Source organism: Pezoporus wallicus, unplaced genomic scaffold (genome assembly GCF_028554395.1).
Source record: "Pezoporus wallicus isolate ANWC-B61680 ecotype Strahan unplaced genomic scaffold, APGP_CSIRO_Pwel_v1 contig_2132, whole genome shotgun sequence".
In the NCBI taxonomy this organism is placed as follows: domain Eukaryota; kingdom Metazoa; phylum Chordata; class Aves; order Psittaciformes; family Psittacidae; genus Pezoporus; species Pezoporus wallicus.
In genome coordinates, this window is record NW_026637551.1 from 2,578,942 (window position 1) to 2,598,355 (window position 19,414).

At 42.0% G+C, this 19,414-nt stretch overlaps 1 protein-coding gene across 1 annotated transcript in view; it reads left to right on the forward strand.

Moving 5' to 3' along the window:
* The first annotated feature begins 3,629 nt into the window (after positions 1-3,629).
* The window catches only part of SH3GL2 (SH3 domain containing GRB2 like 2, endophilin A1), a 96,872-nt gene continuing 81,087 nt past the window's right edge, over positions 3,630-19,414 (forward strand). Inside the window, exon 1 of the mRNA XM_057406303.1 lies at positions 3,630-3,727. Coding sequence (XP_057262286.1) covers positions 3,683-3,727 — 45 coding nt within the window. The 5' untranslated portion in view covers positions 3,630-3,682. The remainder of the gene's footprint in view (positions 3,728-19,414) is intronic.

Here is a 19,414-nt window from a genome sequence, read left to right on the forward strand (position 1 = left end):
GCTTTAAAAAAACTGAAGAGTTCACGACTGGGCAACTGGCAGAATGCAGAAGAATCTCGTTCTTCCAAATTCTTTGGAATGATGTTTTTATGTAGGTTAATAAAAGCATTTCTTATGAGATCTTTACCACACCATCAGTATTTACAAGGTCACACTACAGCTCCTCAATAATAAAAAATTCAATTCTTTCTGTGACAGACAGGTTATTTCCTATGTACTGTTTGCCATTGTACTTGCATGAAAGGTTTAAGTTACTAAAGATTTTTGCTTTTAAAGTCATCAGACAATGCAAACTGGTGGAAGAGTAGCATGCAGCTCTAAACTTGCAGAATAAACTACGTGTTATGTAAGAATGACAGTGATTAACAACCTAAAGTCATAACAATGTGCACAAAAGGCAGGATAAGGCTTGCACTTTCTGCATTTGGTTACTGCTTGGATATGCAACAATGACATTTTCCTTATTTATTTTATTGTTAGAATTTTATTTTGCCATACAGAATAAAAGGAAGTACTCACCCTATTACATTTATACATGTTAACATGGGATTTGGAGTTGGAACATATACAGATCCAAATATTAGATCTCATAAATACATACAAATATTTTAAAATGAGATATAGGCAAACATAATTTGTCATTGTTCACTACAGTTTATTAAAGAAAGAATTCATCTCACTGATGCTGATTTCAAAGCATTATTCATGTGGATTGTTCCAGGAGAAGTCATAAATGACATGAAATACTGAAGAGCAGACAGTAAATTAAGTTCTCTTTGGCCGACAAGTGTCATCATTTAATTTATCCAAAGTAGCTTTAAATCTATTGACACTGCCACACATAAATTGTGCTTTAATAAAGACAGTACTTTCCACTCCCAGGAATACAGATGTTCTAGAAAAAAAAAAGAAGTGTGAGCACAAGTAAAAGTGTTAGATTCAGCTGTGAGAATACAAACAAGCACAGTCAGTAATGTAAGGTGAGTCAGGGCACTGAACCACTATTTGGGCTGATTTATAGCCAGGCAACATACCTGTACTTTCAATCAACAAGAAGTGGGAGCTGCAGAGGCATAATATCCTTGAAAATGAGGCCTTGCATCTCCAGCTTATCACCCAGAAACTGAATGTGGTGGACCTTTCTGTGCCAACATTGTCTCTTATTTATTCTTTTATTAATGTAATTTTAATGTAAATTTTGTAGCAAACAGGAATGTATTCTTTTGGAATAGCCAACAAATGTGCGATCCTTAAACGTAACCATTCAGTTATAGTTATTTAGTAAGACAGAAATACTTTATTTGCTTTATTTGAATGACATAATTTTCATAGGGCTATTTTTTACCTCTTGCTGTGTTTGCAGACTAAAAAGCCCTTTCTCAAATGTAGGTACAATGGAAGTTTTCTGTCAAAAGCACAATGGCTAGCATGAGGAACTCCTACGCCTCTCCTGGAATCTCCATGCAGTCTCATTTTTCATCCTTTAAAATAATATTAAATAGCTACAGGTTGGGCAGAGAAGTGATTCAGAGCAGCCCCATGGAGGAGAACTTGGGAGTGCTGGTTGACTAGAAAATGAACATGAGCCGGCTTCAGTGTGTGCTTGAGCCCAGAAAGCCAACCATATCCTGGGCTGCATCAAAAGGAGCGTGACCAGCAGGTCAAAGGAGGTGATCCTGCCCCTCTACTCTGCTCTTGTGAGACCCCACTTGGAGCACTGTATGCGGTTCTGGTGTCCTCAACATAAGAAGGACATGGAACTGTTGGAACAAGTCCAGAGGAGGGCCATGAGGATGATCAGGGGACTGGAGCACCTCCCGTATGAAGACAGACTGAGAAAGTTGGGGCTGTTCAGCCTGGAGAAGAGAAGGCTGCGTGGAGACCTCATAGCAGCCTTCCAGTATCTGAAGGGGGGCTACAGGGATGCTGGGGAGAGACTTTTTGTCAGGCACTATAGAGACAGGACTGGGGGTAATGGCTTCAAACTTAAACAGAAGAAGTTGAGGAAAAAGTTCTTCCCTGTGAGGGTGGTGAGGCACTGGAACAGGTTGCCTGAAGAAGTGGCAAATGTTCCATCCCTGACAGTGTTCAAGGCCAGTCTGGACAGAGCCCTGGGTGGCATGGTTTAGTGTGAGGTGTCCCTGCCCATGGCGGGGGGGGGGGGAACTAAATGATCTTAAGGTCCTTTCCAAACCCAACCATTCTATGATTCCAATAATACTAAAGTGGATGGAAGTCTTTCTACACAGACTTGGGACTAGGCCAGAAAGCTGTGCCCCCCAGCGTGCCTAGGACAAGGATATTATAATTTGCCACTTGATAATGAGCAGAGGGTTATTCTTTGTTTGCTATTTGTCATGATGACGGCTTTGGTAATGCTTCCAAAAGCACTGACGTGACTTGTGTTTAAGACCCTTTCCCTCACTGCAAGTTGCTTCCAAGAACTGTATCAAGTCAGTAAAAGTCAGTGATCTGGAAGCATCGCTCTGCCTCTGGATGGCCAGGTACATGGTACAGTTGCATCTCCCATACATGATGGAGCTGAGAAGACATGTGGGCCTGAAGAGTGTGGCAGTGTAGCTTGGCTGGGTGCACCAAGCCTGTGTAGTGCACCACAAGTCCACGCATAGCTTAGAAACAGCTGTTGGTACTTCTGAAAATGCTGTCATCCCATTTAACCAGCATGTGTTGACTGTTTGCTGTGATGGAATTAAAAAGGCAGCAAAGCATGGCCGCTTTCAACCAGCTGGTCTGGTTTCAAGAGAGCTTTGTGTAAGTGTGCATCTCAGTTATGCTAATTTTCAGCACACATACACAGTGTCTCCTCCAGACTGCAGAGAAGGATCATTATATTTGGACCACATTGCTCATGTTGCCTAGCCTTTTGCTGGCAGAGTCTAATTACCGTTAATTACTGTTCTGATAGTGTTTATAACACTGAACTGCTAAAGTACATTACTTTTATCTGTTTCCTAGGCTTCTACCTTCAAGCCAACAGCTGCACCAGCAGGCTGCAACGGGCAGGCTTTAGCTTTGCTTTCTATGCATCGCTGACATTACATGGGAGAAGAAAGCACTTTTTGAGGGATCCCCGTTAGCCAGGGTTCGGCTACCATCTGCGGTCCCAGCCAAATCTTCCCTTAAGAAGACGTTTTGGCTACAAACGTTTCTCCACATACCCAGACCACGTTGATGCGGCTGAGGGACGGAGAAGATGGCCGGGGAGCCCCCGTCTGTGGCCCACACCGGCGCGGGGGGTGGCGATGGCAGCAAGGGGGGGGGGGGGGGGGGAGGCTTGCAGGGTGACCGCAAGCCTGGTGATGGAGAGACCGTGAGCAGGGGGACACTGAGGGGCAGGCTGGGGTGCCGGGCAGGGCTTCCCGCAGCCAACGACTGCGCAGGGCTGGAGGCCACCGGAGCTGCCCGCACGTGCGTGAGGGGGCGAGGGGCGGCCTAGCGCGCCCCGTGGAAGGCGGTGCATCCCGCCCTGACGTCACAGCGTCTCCGCACCGTCGCTGCCGCCGTCTGGCATCTTCTGCCAGGTGTGCGAGTGCGGTCAGTGTGCTCCGGCTGCGCGGCGGTTTGGACCTGAGCAGCTCCCCGCGGCTGCGCTCGGCTCCCCCGGGCTCTCCCCGGCTCCCCTCCCCTCTTCTCGTCTCGGCCGCAGCGCCCTGTCCTCGCCATGTCGGTGGCCGGGCTCAAGAAGCAGTTCCACAAAGCGACCCAGGTAGTACCCCCCCCCCCCTCCCCAGCCCCTCGGCAGCGGGGTGCGGGGGGCTCCGTGCACACTTATGCGTGCACGGGTGTGCTGCGTGCGCGGAGCATGAGTGTGCGTGGGCAGTCACGCGTGTGCGCTGCCTGTGAGTGCGCGCGGGGTTTCACTCGTGCGCGGGATGTCTGAATGTGCACGGGGTGCGTACACATCCAGGGGTACGCGTGGTGCGCGAGTAGTTCGCGGGTTTGCGTGGACGTGCCGGAGCGTGCACGGTGCGTGAATGCGCCCGCGTGCGGGGGGTCTGCACGGGTGACCACGCGTTTGCACGCGTTTCCCCGAATGCGTGTGCTGCCCTCCCGCCCCCGATCCCGGCCGCGCTGCGGCAGGCGGGGAGGGGCTCCCAGAGCGAGGGAGGGGGCGTTGGGCTGCCCGGGGGAGCCAGCGCGGTGCTTCGGGCTAGCGGGGGAGGCAGCCGTGGCAGACACCCGCTGTGGGCTTCCCGTTCTTTTACCGAGGGTTGTTGCCGTGTCTCCATCTGCGTTTCTTGAGTCTAACTCTGTAAATCAACAATAAACACGACCTTCTTTTCTTTCTCTTTATTCCTCTTCTGATTCCAGAGTACGGCTGAAATCTGAATAATGACGTTTGATCCTGTTGCTTTAGGCATGGTGTGATATTGCGGGAAGGTCAGGGTGGATGTTTCACCAGTCTTTGAGTTGTTTCATAATGTAAAATCTGTGTGTTAGTCTGTAAGGGCACAATTTCTGAATCAGGTTCTGACTCAGCGTGCTTTGTGGATAAATCTAAAATAGTTTCACAGAAGTCAGGGGAATTTCTTTCGATTTAGAGATTTGAGACCAAAACCAGTGTGGTATGCCTTTTTGTTTGTTAGTTTGCAACTCAGTGCAAAATCCCCCTTTAGTTTCCTACTAATCGCCGTTGCAGGCGTCTTCAGGTAACAGTAAGCGCTGGTAACTGTAAGCAGTATGTAGGTGCCGGCATGTAAGATAAATCTGCTGTTACACCTTCCCACACCTGAATGCAATGGGATATGTCAAGTCCTGTGTGGCCCATGCAGGCATTGAATGAGATTGTGTCTCACTTTTCATACTACATTGTGCTGCATCATTGGTAAAGAAAGCTTCACAAGAAACCTGTTGTCCTCATGACAGGTGTGGTAAGGAGCAGTTAAGGAGTTAAGGGCACATGAGCCCATCCTGCAGTGCCCATCTGCTGCCGCTACTTGGTTATTTCTCCCACTGCTACCAACAGTGCTGTCAGAAGTCTAGGAATCATAATTGCTGTGCTGAGTTCTGGTACCAGAAATAAGAGTTACAGTGTCTCTGTCATCCAGTTTTAAGAAGCAGACAAGATGAAGTTCACTTTTTGATAATAGAAGTCTTAGTTCTCCATTATTGTAAGCTAATGAGTATGTGTCCTCAGCAGCAAAGGTAAATAATTTTTTTTGAAGGGTGCATGATGTGAAAGGTCTGTGAATGTTGTTCTGTCCTTCAGATGACACTGTTGCAGTGATTGTGAGCAATACTGTAATTTAGAAGGAAGGAAGAGTTTTAGCTGGCTGGAACAAAAATACAAAGTTCCAGATGCCAGATTTAGCAGCCTGGCATCAGATGACCCAGGAATTTTTGGGCCAAGCCTGACTTTAGCAGAGTGTTTGTAGGCAGGCCATGAAGACACATTCATGTATGAGAATGACTCACAAGTACGTTGCAAGACTGATCTGTTTATTGGCTTGTTTTCAGTATGAGTGAGAAATCCAGGACTTAGTCGTGCTGACCTTGCTCTAGAGAGTAATCTTTTTGCCTAGGGATTAATCCCCAGGTGAAACATGGATTGATATTCCCAGTATGAAGCTTTCCAGATAGGACTAAACAAATGTGAAGTTTTAAAAATTCTGAATTATTCCTTTGGTTCTTATTCATGTAAGAACTTGTGTATGATGTGTTATTATAATAGAGTCCTAAGTCATACTAGAAACAGTTTCAACTTATTTTGCAGGTTGCTGTGTCTTTTAACCCAGTTTAGCATTGTGCAGTCTTGAAGTCTCTGGTTTAATTTCTTTCATGCTAATAACACTTGTAACATTAGTACCCCTTAATCACAGTTTACAATGGATGCCTCATTGTTTGGGCATACTGTTATATGGCCCATCTCTAGAAGTGTTCAAGGCCAGGTTGGATTGGGCTTTGAGCCACCTGATCTAGTGGAAGGTGTCTCTGCCCATTCCAAGGAGGTTGAAAGCAGGTGATTGTAAGGTCCATTCCAACCACAACCCTTCCGATGATCCTTATTATGAATATAAAATATTATTAATACAAAATACAGTTCCAAATAGAAGTGTAAAGATTTGTGTCACAATTTAAATGCTATAAAAAGTGTGCTTTTTTGGGGGGAGGGGGTGTGTTTGGTTTGTTTGTTTTCCATCTGGAATGGGTGAAGCAATCCTCTTTTATACATGTTTTCTACAGTTGCTAAACTCATACTGAAACAAATCAGTTGTGACCATCATTTCCCTTCATCCTGAAAGAGCATGTTGGACTTAGCTGACTCCTCTTGTGGTGTGGAAACTTGTGAACAGGTAAAGGAAAGAGGAAAGAGAGCCATTGGCAGGGTGGCGTGGCTCTGATAGAGCCCAAACAGGCTTTTAGAAACCATTCTCTGTTGGTTTCTCTCAGTGTGGAGTGGTAAATTTTAAGATGAAGGAATGGGAGAAAATTTTTGATCTGGGAATAAAGACTGGTTTTAGCAAAAAATACTTAGTTGTGGAGGGGTTTATTTCCATAGCAGGTAGGGAAATTCTCTGTGCACTCTAGCTTGATTGCCAGATAACATATTTACATTTGGCATCATTCTCCTGTGTCCTTTTATTGATATTACATAATTGAAAGGGTGAAAAATTGACCTTAATCTTAATTGCCCTTTAGTTGAATACTCTGTAACCCTTCTGGGTTGTTGATGGCTTAAACAGTCTGGTCCAATTTCTAACCCTGTTTCTAAACCTAATAGATGGAACTTCTGCTTTGTGTACAAAAAGATATTGAGTTGGTTTCTTGGGGGGGGGAATTTCTCAAGCATCTGTCAGTGCAGTATCCACTTAGTATATGCAGTTTCCCATTTTATGTATGTATACATAAAGATGGAACACTGATTGACATGCATCTGCAATTTTTTGTGCATCTGTGGAGGCAAATATCTGTGGATGCTGTGCTTAAAACGCAGCCTGCATCATGTTTTATGTCTTGACTTCCATTTTCACTGGAAGTATTACACAGTGAAAAGTGGCTGCTCTTTTTCATTCATGCAAAACAGCATATTTAACATATAAATATGCCCTTCGGCCATCAGCATACTGATTGATGGCATGCGTCATAAAAGTGCTAAAGCAGCATAAACAGGTTTAACTGATGCAGATTTTGCAGAGGTTAACTGTGCAGAAAATACTGTAGTTTTATGTAGCTGTCAAGTGCAAATGTAAGGGAGGTGCTGAGGTTGCCTTACACATTTGTTGTGGAGAACGGAGGGTCGAAGAGCTTGAACGCTGTCACGACCTACTAGTGTGTCAGAGAAGTCTTTGAGTTTTCAAAGTTCAGCAGGAGGGAAGGAGTTGAAAATCTGCTTTGCAGGCCTCAAGGAGCTGTTGTCACTCTGCAAGTACATCTGAAGAGAATTGGCAGCATTTGGTGGGAAGTGCTCTGACGAAGCAAGCCTGTGGCCCTCTTCTCAGTGGAGGTCTGTGATAGCTTCAGGGGCAGCTGAAAACACCTTTACAGCAACTTTTTCTTCTGGAACTAGAAAGTCTTGCTTTGTGCTGCTTTATAGCAATTTCTGTGACTCTTGTAGTCATCATCTTTTCACTTAGTGGTCCCTGATGGACAATGATGATGCTGGTCCTCTCTTAAATATATGGAGGTATGCTGACAAAAGAAAACTGAGCTACAGCATGGTATTATTGTCATGATCTTTGCCACATTTGAATTGTCTAGCCTTCAGTGCTTATCTAATCCTGCAGTTAATCTTGGAGACAAAACAGTAGCTTTTTCTAAACCTAAGGTTATAGCACATGTCATAGGAATCCATCCAACCTGTCACAGAAGTGATACAAATTGAAATAACTTTTTTTTTGTTTTTTTTTTTCCTCCTGGGGAGGGAAGACGGAAATTCATATTTACTGTGCTAACATTTTTCACAAGCTTTCTCTTTATAGAGGCTTTATAGACCTGCATGGGGGAGAATAAAAAGTAAGAATTGGGTGTTTGAAGTTCAGCATAATTTCATTTGTCTGTGGAAGGAAAACTCAGGCAGTTTTGGACAGAATGGTTCATGGATGTGTAATTCTAATCGATATGATACTGATGATGACATTGTGCCCATGATGGAGGCCATATCTATAAGAGTAGATGGCATTTAAAATATTTTTCTATTATGTAACCTGAAGTTGGGGCACACTGAGGGGCAGCAGTCTGCTCTTGCCTCCTTTCCCCATCACCATTCCCCCACCAAAGAAGGGGTGTTATTTCATCCCATCAAAGGTGCTGCTGAGGCAGCAGCAGTGTAATCTTGCTCCTGGCAGCCTACACCGGCAGCTTGGTGTGATGCCAGAGAAAGTCTCCTGAAAGAATGAAAGTTCAACCACTGGTTTGGCTAAATGGGCCTGTCACCAGACGAGCGCTGATGAAGTGAATCCACATCTATTTCAGAATAGATAAGTGCCACTAGCTGGGTTCATTGTCAGCAAAATAGCAGGTTTCATATTGATATAATTTCCATTGGGCTGTGTTTTGGTCATGTGTTGCTTGGGTTTGTTATCACTTTGTCAAATGGGGATACCATACTGAATCCTTCGTAAGCAAAAGTTCTAAAATGGAGCAAAATGTTGGCTCCCCCAACTTCATCCCCTACTCTGATGTCAGGAAAGTGTTTTACACTGTTAAAATATTTACACCCTACTCTGCCTTCTTCATATTTTCATGGATTTCAGTTTGATTTTTTTTTTTAGTAATTTGTGCAATTTATTTATCCATCAATTGTTATTTTTTGACTAAATTTCAGTTATTATTGGGTGCAAAAGCCTTTAAATGTGAAGACAATTTATCTGAACATCTTGAAATAGGGTTTGTTTTCCGCCTTTAGTGTTGTGTAGTAGCACTGAGGACACAATTTAAGTATCTTTGAGCACTGGAAATAATTTCTGTTCTGCTTCTGTGGGGAAGAGTGCCACCACAATAAAACTCTCATGAAAATTATTCTTGATTTGATCTTTTATGACTTTCAGAAAGTACAGGACTTGCTCTTTTCAGTAGCACTAGCCAATTATTCAGAGTTCTTTTCCAGTCTGCATGATTTTAAGTCTTCAAGGTATGTGCCAGAAACTTATTTTCATGCAAAATCGATCTAGGTGCAGCAAGCAAGTTAATAATTCATAAGGTATAAATATCAAAAGTAGTGTTTGTCTTTCTGGATGAGTCAGTTAGAGCTTGTTTGTCTTGGAAAGTTAAGGTATCATAATCTAAGGGCTGAACTTGATGTGCTGCAGTTTTACAAGTATAACTCTTCAATGGATGGGGTTTCTTCTGCCAGTAGAACAGCTTTTCAACTTAATTGTTTTGCTTTGGAAAGGGTTCTGAGGACAGCCACCTAAGCCCCATCCTTCTATTGGAATGAGAGTGTTTGCACAGAAATGGCCAAGGTCTAGTGGAAGGTGTCCAAGGGGTTGGAACTAGATGATCTTTAAGGTCCCTTCCAACCCAAACCATTCTATGATAATTTTTTTAAGATTTGGCTACTCTTTCCCAAAGTTCTCACAAAAGCCTGACAAATTGTAATAAACACCGCTTCTCATGAATAATACTTTATCAAGGAATTTATAGATTTGTTAATATATGTGGTGAGAACCATGCTCTCTTGAAACAGATCGGTGTACCTCCTCTTTAGTTATGGGTTTGCTTAAGACACAAGAGGTTACAGTTTTTTTTTCCACAGGGACGCTTCTGGAATTTGCTTTTTTGTGTTGATTTTTTTAACTTGCTAGATGAATGGGTGGAGCACACTTGGCCCTGAGATGTATGAATGTGATTTTCAGGTTTGAAATCAGATCAGAAAAGCACTTAGGGTGTCTTCTATTTTATTCACGCAAAAGCTATGTCAGCTAGCGTTGAAGAGGTGTGTTCTTATTGAAAGAGTGGAATGTGCATCAGAGCACCATTAGGATGTGTCTGTCAGCAGTGAGTCTTGAAGAAACCCTAGGTAGTGAGGCTATGGTTTTTACAGTATTTGCTACAATGAAAGGAAGAAGTTATTCCTTGATACATAGCCTTTTGTGCACATCTTGCCCTACACTATCAGGACTGCAACCACTCAACAGAAATGGAGCTGTGGCAAGACTATGGGATATTTCTTCTATGTCTATGCTGGCCAAGTGGTTCAAGTACAGAAGTCCTACTGCTACTATGTAAGTGAAACAGTGCCAGTCTGTGCAATTTTAACCATTGTCCCCACCCACAAATATATTGTTCCTGATCTTTGAACTGGATTCTTTGTTTTCAAAAGATTTCAAAGACCCCTGGTCAGAGAACAGCTTGAACGAACTTAGGATTTTGTATTTTGACCATGCAATTTTTGGGAGACTTTTGTTTTTGGATCATGATTTAAAAAATAGAAGAAGATAAAATGATTTTTAATGTCAGAAATTCTTCTAATGCATGCAGGGTCTAAATGGTACACCACAAATAATTTTGAGAACAAAAAAAAGCTGAAATTCAGGATTAAAAAATAATAGTTTTTTTTTTTAACACACTGCCAACATTCAGTGCTAAAGAAGAAGTTGAAGGAAAAATAAATTAAAATGCCCTTTTTTAAAACCTGTTACCAGTTTGCTGTACTGCCCAAAAGGATTAAAAGAGACACTGACAATTCCCTGAGTAGTGTTAGAGCTATGCTGTTGTTCTTGATATGTCAGCTTTCATACCTGAGCTCCTTGCACTTAATATTTTATTAAGTTTTAATTGTGTGGCTTTTGTGCTTTCATTGAGGCATGCCATTGAACTATATAGGTAGGTAATGCTTTCCATGGGTTAGTTAGATGTACTGTGTTTGGTTTAGCCTGTATTTACTATTGACGATACTGACAACCAGAGCTCAACATGCACTGAAGCCTGCACATACTGATGAGTGGGGTGAAGAAATGATTAACAGTTCTCGTAAGTCCTTTTCATTGTGTGATGGGACATTTATATCCCTGTAATAAGAGGATGTGGTGTGTAGGGGTAACTGCAGCAAATACGGTATTTTACTGCATATGTCTCTCTGGTTCTATATAGTCTTTGTGATCTTTGCAGTCTTCCATGGTAGGGGTATGTAGATATAAAAATTTTCTAGGCTGCATGGATCTTTAAATTTTTCAGAAAGCCTTTTTTGTTACAGTTTAACTGTTTGTGTAAACTGGATAGTTTGGGTTTTTTGTCCTTAAATCTTTTTAAATCAAACATCAGCTTCATGGTGTACTTCACTGTCATGTTGCAGGAAGGATGCTTATCTGTGCTTATACACAGAAGGCTCTGTGCCTTCTGTTTACTTGTGTTTTCTAGGGCTGTTACAATTTTCTGCGCATAAGACTTAATGGCATTGCAGAGCAGCGTTGCAAGTAATAATCTTTGTTCTTTAATATGAGCTATTCACTAGCACAGAATTGTCCAAGCAAAGGACTGCAACCTGAATATAACCCATACTGTATTTTTCCAGGGGAGTGTTCAAGGGGGCTGCACACAGCAGAGGTCCAGGAGGGCATGAGTCGAGGTAACAGCACAGATTGCCTTGCCCTCAGACTGCTATAGCTCATGCTGCAAATAACTAAGGCAAATAGATGTATCCCAGTGTCATCCTACATATACACGCAGTCCTCTACCTGTGTCCTTGCCGCTCTTAGGACAAAATCACAGTGGAACAGACACTTCCTTTATACAATACTAACTTGGTATGCAAATTTTATCAGCTCAGTTGCTTGAGTGGCATCATGAAAAGTAGCTTGCAGCTGAGACTAACCCAGCTTTTTGTGTTGTCAGATGCCTTGGCAGTTTGCTGTTTTTAGGGTGATGCTGTATGTGGCAATTACTCTTTCTCTGTTGTGGTCCTGGTTTTCTCTCAGAGACTGTGAAGCTCTTAGGAGCTGTATGAATGCATTACTTGTACTTGCTTTTTTACACTACAAATGTGTTTGTTTTTTAGCAGTTCTGCCCACATAACCCTCATCTTCCCTGCTGATTTCACCTCCACATGCTCTGTGGAAAGGCTGGTGAGTCATTCCCTGCTTTCTCTGCATTTGGAGATGGATTTAAAATTCTTGAATCCAATTAGAGTGTCCCTGTAGACATGCAAGCCTTTTTCATTTCATGTTCCTCTGCTGTACTTGTCCTTGTGGTGCTAGCAGTGAAATTACTGCAGTGCATCCCCTGTTCACAGATCTGTATATGATATGTATCAAGCACTCCCAGTTATGAGGTTGTGCCCATTATACTCAGACAAGGGAGACAGATACATGCTTTTGTGTATGTGTCCATTTTTTTCATGTGTCAGCATGGTCAATACTTAAATGTGTATCTCCCACCTCTGGTAATCTTCAGTATCTCTTTGGGCAGACTTTAGAACGAAGTAGTAGGTCAGAGAAGATGACAAGCTACTGCCAACATCTAATTGGTGCAAAATGAAAAAAAATGGTGTTTCCATTGTATATGTTTGCTTCAAACACAAACAAAAGGGGAAAATGTGGATACTAGCTGCTTTTTGGAGCTGACTTAAGGAGAGCATTATCTCTTACAAATTATAGAATGAAAGTGGCTTTTGAAGTGGTGATTAATATTTTATGTTGCATATCCAAGTTGCAAATTATGGTAGTTTAATGAGACAGCATTACTATTTTGATACATAGCATAGTCAGCTGTGAACACTTAAAAATCATGAGGTGAACCATTATGATACTGGGAGGCAGGATTAAAAGCATGAGTTTTAACAAAATACTTCTGGACTGGTTTTGTATTGTTCTTGTTTTGAACCTTTGGATGGTTATGTTTCCAAACCTTCCAACAAGTGCAGGGGTGATATGCTCACCTTCAAAGGCCATGAAGTAGACATTTTCAAGTAATTATTTGCCTCCAGGCTCTGTAGCTTTTAGGAAAATACTAAATAAAATAGAAAGATTTCAAAATCAATAAAGTGAACTCCCCCATAGAGTAAGTATGTGGCCTTTTTGTTCCATTGTTGGTGTTGGGATAATATCCTTCCCAACAAGTGACCTCAGCCACTTTTCATCAGTCTTTCCCTTGAGTCTTTTCACCACCTTGGTCACTCTTCTCCAGACACGCTTTAATGGTTTGTTGTCCTTCTTATACTGAGGCACCCACAACTGCACCCAGCACTCAAGGTGAGGCAGGGCAGTGCAGACAGTCACCTCCCTTGACCAGCTAGTGATGCTGTGCTGGATGCACCCCAGGACACAGTTGGCCCTTTCAGCTGCAAGGGCATGCTGTTGACTCATACTGAGTATGCCATCAACCTAAACCCCCAGATCTCTTTCCAAAGGGCTGCTCTCCAACATCTTTTATGTATAACCAGGATTACCGCAGATTCCTGCACTCGCTCTTGTTAAATTTCATATAGTTGGTGATTGCCCATCTCTAGTCTATATAGATCACTCTGTAAGGCCTCTCTATCCTCGAGGGAGTCTACAGCTCGTCCTAATTTAGTATCATTGGCAAACTTAATGTACGTTTGATTCCTCTGTACAGATCATTTTTAAAAACGTTAAAGAGCATGAAACTAAGCCCTCTCAAACCCTACTGGTGACTTGCCACCAGTGCATCCATTTACTATAACATTTTGAGCCTGACCTGTCAACCAGTTGCTTACCCAACATGTTATGGACTTGTCTAGCTGTATGCTGGACATTGCGTCTAGAAGATGCTCTTGTGAGACCTCACTTGGAGTATTGTGTACAATTCTGGTGTGCTCAATATAAAAAGGACATGAAACTGTTGGAACAAGTCCAGAGGAGGGCCGTGAGGATGATCAGGGGACTGGAGCACCTCCCGTATGAAGACAGGCTGAGAAAGTTGGGGCTGTTCAACCTGGAGAAGAGAAGGCTGCGTGGAGACCTCATAGCAGCCTTCCAGTATCTGAAGGGGGCCTATAAGGATGCTGGGAGGGACTCTTCATTAGGGACTGTAGTGACAGGACAAGGAATAACGGGTTAGAACTTAAACAGGGGAAGTTTAGATTGGATATAAGGAGGAAATTCTTTCCTGTGAGGGTGGTGAGGCACTGGAATGGGTTGTCCAAGGAAGTTGTGAATGCTCCATCCCTGGTGGTGTTCAAAGCCAGGTTGGAGAGAGCCTTGGGTGGCATGGTTTAGTGTGAGGTGTCCCTGCCCATGACAGGGGGATTGGAACTAGATGATCTTAAGGTCCTTTCCAACCCTAACTATTTTATGATTCTATGCTAAGGATACTGTGAGAGACAGTATCCGAAACATGCGTAATAGCTGTGTTAAGTACTACACATCCTCTCTTTTGCATAATATATTTTTAACTATTTATGTTCACAACAGCTGTGCATGACACTTCTTTAACCATGTCCTGGGTTCAGCAGTAGCAGTCATTTTTTTCTCCTTCTTGGTAGCTGGTGCAGTGCAGTGTTTTGACTTTTAGCTCGGGAGCAGAGCTGATAACAAGGATGTTTTGGTTTGGCCAAGGACTTGAGCCTCATGCTCTGCCAGGGAGGAGGGGAAGCCAGGAGGAAGCAGAGACAGGACACCTGACCCAAACTGACCAAAGAGGTATTCCATACCACAGCATGTCATGCCCAGGATGTAACTGAGAGTTAGCCGGAAGGGCTGGGAGACTGCAGGGTTGGAGGAGGTATCGGTCGGAGCTTGGTTGGGCTTGGGGGGCGAGTTATCGGTCAGCTGGTGCTGAGGTGTTGTATTCTCTTCCCTTGTTATTTCCTTTATCATTATTATCATTGGTGGTAGCAGTAGTGATTTGTGTTATACCTTAGTTACTAAACTGTTCTTATCTCAACCTGTGGGAGTTGCATTCTTTTTGATTCTCCTCTCCGTCCCTCCGGGAGCAGGGGGAGGGCAAGAAAGGGGGGGAAGTGAGTGAACGAGTTACCTGACTGGGTTTAAACCACGACAAACCAGTTCTTAAGACTGTCAAGAAAATTATTCTTGAGTCCCCTACAAAGTTTGTTTTAAATCTCATATCCTCCAGTTCTACTTTGTGAATTGTCTTCCCATGTATAAAACTGCAGAGATGATTAATGTGTGCTGGGGGAATATCTTGATGCCAGTGGAGTAGTCTTACAAAATTGGCAGGCTGCAACTCAGTTCTTCTGCGCTGCATGGAGGGAGTGAGCTCCAGCTGAATTTCACAAAATGAGCTCTGCATGTCAGAGACTCAACAGGGTGTTTAGTGGCAGTGGGAAAGGAAGGCTCTAGCTAAATGAGGATCACTGGACCACTATGGAAATACTGGTATATGACCCTGGCAAATGCATGTGATTGTTGTATTAACTGTTGTGATTAAAGCCACTATGAAGCCCATAAAAGTGAAACAAACTGTAGAAGAGAAAATTACTGTGCCACTTCTGTGCAAATAGCTGCTTTGGTCAGAGGTTTGCAGATCAGGAGTCATGTCAGTTCCCAGCCAGCACTTACATAGTTTTGTGAGGGCAAGTATGCAGGGTAGAGCTGCCTGAATAGGAAGGTGTGAAAAGGGAAGGATGGGAGGATGATCATGTAGTATCACTCATACTGACTAAAGAGCCTGAAGTAATAAGGAGTTATGGCTAGCTTGGGGGATAGACCAGGCTCAGGGGTACAGTGTCTATGTATGCCTTAGAGATCAACCCAGATCTCCAGGTTCTTAGAGAATGCATGAGCTGGTATTCAGTGCAGGTGATGAAAATATAGTACTTGGTGACACATTCAGTTGTGCTTTCAAAGTTTTTATCTAGGCTCAGGGTTTTGACGTAAGGCTAGGAAGACAGAATTTGATACTTTGAAATAAACAGAAGCTTGTGAAATAAATATTTATACATAACTTAGCAAACATTTTTGTATAGGTAAATTCTGTAGTTTAATTCGTTCCAAGTAAAGAAGATGTATGTAAATTTTTAAGCTCTTAAAATACTCATGTTTATTATTATTTTATTGTAATATGTTACAGATTTTTTTTTTTGTTCTGCGTATTTCAGGGAGCTAAATAGATTCTTCTTCTGATTCAAGTTCTGCATAGTGATTTACTTTGAACTTGAATTTTCAAATAAGTGATTCTTCCTGAAGCTACTTCTGACATATTTGAAGAATATTCAAAACACAAATACATTAAAAATTTGGTGAGGACATTAAATAATTTATCCAGTGATGATGCGAACTACTGTGGTGGTAGTGAGAAAAGCTGTCTGTGATTCTGGCGAAAGAGGTAAGTCAAACTGAGAGGGTTATGGTATGTTCTTTCACTGGTAAACAATAATTGAACAATAGTTAAAGCTTCGTTAGGCTTGTGATATGTTTAAAGTGCAGATATGTGCTTGGGAGGAAGTATTCTTCATATTATTAAGTGAAAAAAAAAAAGATATTTGTGGCTTTGTATATTGCAAGGCATACATCTCTTACTGATTTTCCTCCCTGATCTTCACTGATATAAGCATGAAATACTCCAGTATTTCTTCATTTTGCTGGTGAGGCTACTGGCTGATTTGTCCTGTGGAGGTGGTTCTCGCTAATACGTAATCATGTGATAACAGGAGTAATGCTTTAACACCAGCTACAGAACGGAGCAATTTTTGCTGATTGCTACACATTTTCACAAAACTTTTGTCAGGTGTTCGTAGACTGCAACGTTTATCCATGGGATGTAGAGGATGTAGACAGAAAGTCCTTGTAAGTATTTGATTGGAGCACAGAATTTTCAGTTTGCAATTGCAAGCGTTTTTTTAAGCCTGGGATTCCTTGATTGTTTGCTGTTATTTCTTAAGCAGTTTCAGTTTCTTAGAGGAAAAGAGGCTATTCAGAAGTGAAAGGCTCTGAAAGCAACAAAGACATCCAGTGACACTGCAATCCACACCCGGCTTGTAAGCAAGTGGGATATAGCTTTGTGAGAGCAAGGGAGCCTACCTTATGAGCAGTTCTGTCAACTCCTTTCGCAATGGCATAGAGGACCACATCCTCTGGGTCTTTCCCTGAAGTTCTGATGCTGCTCAGTCAGCAAACTCGGGTTTGATTTAGATGGCTAAATGAGGGACCCCTGAACATCAGGGATGCAAGCAGTAGCATAATTACTATTGGGGAAAAAAAGAAAGGCACAGCTTTGATGGAGTATCACTCTGCAAAACACTGTGTTCATGAAGCAAGAACAGTTTGAAGGTAAGCCCATCAGTGAGGGTTAATAGGCAAGACTGGTAGGTGCTGTCTCACTGGCATTTTAAACCAGATAAGTCTTTTTTTGTCCTTCTTCTCAGAACTTCCTGTGGAAGCTCTCTGGTTGCGCAAGTATGAGAACTGGGGATTTAATTTTCTTAAAAAAGGGATGTTAAGTAAGTCATTTCACATAAATAATGGCTTTTTCATAGGAACAGAAAAAAGATCTTGAAAATTTAAGTTTCTGTTGTAAGCTGTCTAAAAAGGAGAAACAGACATTCAAACACAAATTCTGGGTCTAAAAATTACACATCTTCAGAGTTGGTCTGAGGGAGGAAAATTGCTGATGCATTTCCAGGTGAGGGTGCAGTCTTGATAGAGAATGCTGATACATCACAATAATCCCCTTTATCTTCACATGAGTAACTTAAGGAAATGGTGGTAAACAGTTAAGAAATGAGTCATCTATAGTAATACACACATATTTTTGACTGTACAGTACAAATTATGTTAACAACATTAGTCTTCAGTCTTGTTTTGTGTAATGAGAGTGTCTTTGTGATGTGGTGATGGCTAAACTTCTGACACACCTCAGGCTCTAACACAGTTGCTGGGACTCATTATCAAAGTGCCTTAGCACATCTAAGCTGTTGCATTGCATGCTACTAGTCTGCAGCAAGCACAATTTCAGCTGCTTTTGAGCGCTAGCCTCAGCAGAGTCCAACACTGTCAAAGGGATATCTGTTCAAGATAAGTGTAGGAATAGCATGTCTGATTAAGACAGAAGGGGAAATTATTTGCAGGGTACTTTGAAAGTTCAACAACATCAGTAAAATAACAATTTTGTAATTTAACTTTATATAGAAAAGTGAATTTGGCATTTTGGTCATGTTCAAAATACCCAAATCTCAGTGTGTGCATGCTTGGGTTTTAGGTACTTGCTATGCCAAGTACCTAAGGGTTAAATGAGGTCTGATTTCTTGCAGTCCATAGGTAGAAAAAAAAGAGAAAAAAGTTAATTCCATTTGTCAAGGGAGTTTTCAAACGAGACAGTAAAAATAAGTACATTGATCTGTTGGCTTTATGGCTGAGACTATATTAGTATATTTATTTTGAGCTTTGGCAGTTTGAGAATCACAGAAGAAGATAACTCAGCTGAAAAGCCAGTACTGACCTGAAATTTGCATGAGTATGTTAATGATGCCTATCTGTGGGACATTACAAGGTCACATTTCTTCTGGGCTTCCCGGGAGCACTGCTGATTTTAAAATTGATCCTTCCCCTGTTCTTTCCTTCGAGCTTACTTGCACACTGATCTGTGACATTGAAACAGTGATGCCTGTTTCAGTGTTTTCAGTCGAGTCTGTGATTTCCAGCATAGAGTGTACTATGTGGTGTTGTCCCAGAGCTATTGTTCCCCTGTGACTTCTCCTTGAAGGGAAGCAGCATTTAGTCTCAGCTCTTGCTAAGCGTTTTTGTTTATTTCAGCTAGAGAAAATGCTCTCTATGAAGAAGCTTGACTGTTGTCGACTTCTGTCTTTCTTCTAGCAGAACACTAATAAGTTTACATCCCTTTTCCATTCAGAAATACTTCAAATATCTGCTACAAGAGGGGGAGTGAAAGGAGTGTTGTATTTCCGTGTTCCATCTTTCTTTTCAACTCTCCTGATACTGATCTTAAAGAAGCACTGAAAAAAAACACTGATTTTCAGGAATTAGCATCACGTGTTGAAAGAAGAAAAGAAGTTCAGACTTTTTAGAAATCCATCCTGGCATAATCATGTTGCTGTAAGGTGGTGGAAGACAAATCCAATACTGTTCATATATCTGTTTTGGTGGTGTATAAAGACAGAAGCATACGGGAAAATACAGGCTGTTCATACAAGTATCAATATGACATCTGCTTTTCTCTGAAAACAACAGTAGCCTTGCTGAAATAGGCTGGTCATGGTAATAGTATGTTATAGTAATAGTCTCATTTAAGATTGATTTTGCCATGGTGGTGAAGTCTAGTGAAATTTAATAGGAACTTGAATTCCTATCATGTGACATTAACTGTTTAATTCTTAAGTCTTTTTATAGTACCTTCTCTAGAGCTCATTTTTGGTTTTGATGGAATTGCATGAATTTCTCACCAACAGGTACTCAGAGGAACAGTTTTAACAATGAAAGAGGAACTTGCCTAATTGGCACTGTTGAACTAGTGGAAAATAGTCACCATTTTCAGCAGTAGATAAAAAAGATTTAATTTCTGTTTTTTTCCACTAGGA